Raw genomic sequence first — 2,360 nt, forward strand, 5'->3', positions numbered from 1 at the left:
GGGTGAATGAGTAGCTGAATGGTCCGGAGAGGCGCAAGTCCCCAGGTGTGCAGACGGGGAGACAGGCGCGTGGCTGGCGCGAGGTGCGGAACGGTTCGGGATTGGGGGAGGGGGAGTTCTGTCCGGGGTGATGGGGGGGGGTTGACTGCCGGCAACCAATCATCGCCGCTGGAAGAGGCGGGCCGCGGGGGAAGCTGCGTGCCGCCCTTCATTGATACAAAAGAATCAACCCGACAGGAACGCGACGGACCTTGCACCCACACGCGCGGCCACACCCCCCATTGTCTCCGATTGGGCGGGACCATGCCCGCGATTTGCATAGCGGCCCCGTTTCATGTGCACCACCTAATGAGCGAGGGGCGCCGCGCTTGCCCATTCGCTGGTCGCACGCGCCGGCTCGCGACCCGATTGGCTGCCAACACGCGACCGGCGCGAGCACCCCCCTTTGACACCCGGCGGCGCAAAAAAAAACCGCGGTGCTTTGATCCCAGCGGCGCGTGCCGCATTTAAAGGCGGTCGCGTCCCGTCTTGCAGCAACAGGAGAAGATTTACCTGCACACACTTCGTGCGAGTGTGCGTGCATAGTGCTTACTCTGCAATTGTATTTCACGTGCATACACGCGCTAGGTCCAAAAGCACCAGCGCTTGAGGTGGCAGCAAAGTTATTTGACAAAACTTTTCCCGTTTATTTTTGAGCTTTTTGTCTTGCATTTTGTTTTATTCCATCCCGTTGCAATGAGCCAAATGCATTCAGAAGACTGGACGGGGATGAAGGAACTGGCGACCGACAGGTGTGTACAGCAAACGGATCCGCGGTACCCGGCGCCGGCGGCTGTCGCTCCGCTCTCTCTGCTGGACACCGATCCGAGGGGTTGGCTCGCGCCCAGTTTGCAAAGCACCTGCCCGGCTCACGGGGACTACCTGGCACCTGGGCCGTCGGACGAGCTGCTGCTGCTAGAGCCCGGAACGGAGCTGGAGCCACCGTTGCAATGCAAGAGCCCGCAGCTCAAAGTACGGGAGCTTTGTAAGCTGAAGGGCGTGGGTTTGCAGGAGCTGGGCTGCCGGCAGCGGGCTCCGCCGAGCAGGCATGTGAGCGGCGTGCAGAAACAGAGGAGGCTGGCGGCCAACGCCAGGGAGAGGAGGAGAATGCACGGTTTGAACCACGCCTTCGATCAGCTACGGAACGTCATCCCGTCGTTCAACAACGACAAGAAGCTGTCCAAGTACGAGACTTTGCAGATGGCGCAGATTTACATCAGCGCACTGGCCGAACTGTTGCAAGGAGGGGGCGAGCCCGGACCCAAGGGCGAGGCTTCGTCCCGGGCTGCAGGCATCGCCACTCCGGGCTGCAGGCGTCACTCGCACACGGCTTTCCCTGTGCAGTTCTCCTTCCAGGAGGGGGGTCCGCTGGACCTATCACAGGACGAGGTGGCCACCCAGGACAACAGCAAGACCTCCCCACGCTCTCACCGGAGTGACGGCGAGTTCTCCCCGCATTCCCACTATAGTGACTCTGAAGATGTTCCCTTAGACTTGCAGAGCGAAGACGAAGAACTATCTGGACTGCAACAGCCCCCGAATTACCAATAAATGCAACAAGTGCAAGGGGAAAAATATTCCGTCTTCCATTACTCTTTTTTGTTTTGCTCTGATGCTGAATGCTAATAGAATATTTTTGTTTTTTAATGTAAAAATATGCTAATTTTATACGAATTCCATATGGGTGGATGATGTTTCAAAAATGTACGCACTTTAAAAAAGAACTCAGCCCGGGAACTGAAACTGCCAATTTCTATCGTTGAAATATTTAAGTAGCTACCTTGCATTACTGTGTTTTATATATAGATTATATTATATGGTTCGAGACGTGTTAAGCATTTTGTCTCCAAGTCGCCGTCTGTGTTTTGGCGGCTGGAAATATAGAATTATTATTTATTGCTATTTGGAGTGTATTTTTCTCGATTGCTTTGAGTCTGTGTGTTCATTAAATGAGTAATTTTTTTAAAAAAATAATTTCAACCGCGCAGATGGATAAATGCATCGTTTTAACGGACAATTTCGTTTAAATTTAGCAATCCTTCGCTACCGTTTGTGTACTGTTACGTCGGGACTTTTAATACTAAATAAATGAATCTAAAAATATACAGTGAGAATGTCTGTTATTTGATTTATTATCTACTGGATGGTTTGTTGGGTTGAAGTTCGTTCAATCGATCGAATTAATGTAGGAATTTGTGGTGAAAATTTATTTTTGTTCCAACTGTGTTAGATTTCGCGTGTGCGGAACTTTTAAGATCTATTTCGGCTGTGGGCGAATTGGTGAGTTGTACTGGCATATACAGGCCGCCAAGAAGTCGGAG

At 52.2% G+C, this 2,360-nt stretch overlaps 1 protein-coding gene across 1 annotated transcript; it reads left to right on the plus strand.

Annotated features, from left to right (window-relative positions):
* The first annotated feature begins 552 nt into the window (after positions 1–552).
* On the plus strand, positions 553–2,105 carry atoh1a (atonal bHLH transcription factor 1a). Its single transcript, XM_063045096.1, has one exon. The coding sequence runs from the start codon at positions 736–738 to the stop codon at positions 1,588–1,590; it is 855 nt and encodes a 284-aa protein (XP_062901166.1). The 5' UTR covers positions 553–735; the 3' UTR covers positions 1,591–2,105.
* The last annotated feature ends 255 nt before the right edge of the window (positions 2,106–2,360 follow it).

Source organism: Mobula hypostoma, chromosome 4 (assembly GCF_963921235.1).
Source record: "Mobula hypostoma chromosome 4, sMobHyp1.1, whole genome shotgun sequence".
Taxonomy (NCBI): Eukaryota; Metazoa; Chordata; class Chondrichthyes; order Myliobatiformes; family Myliobatidae; genus Mobula; species Mobula hypostoma.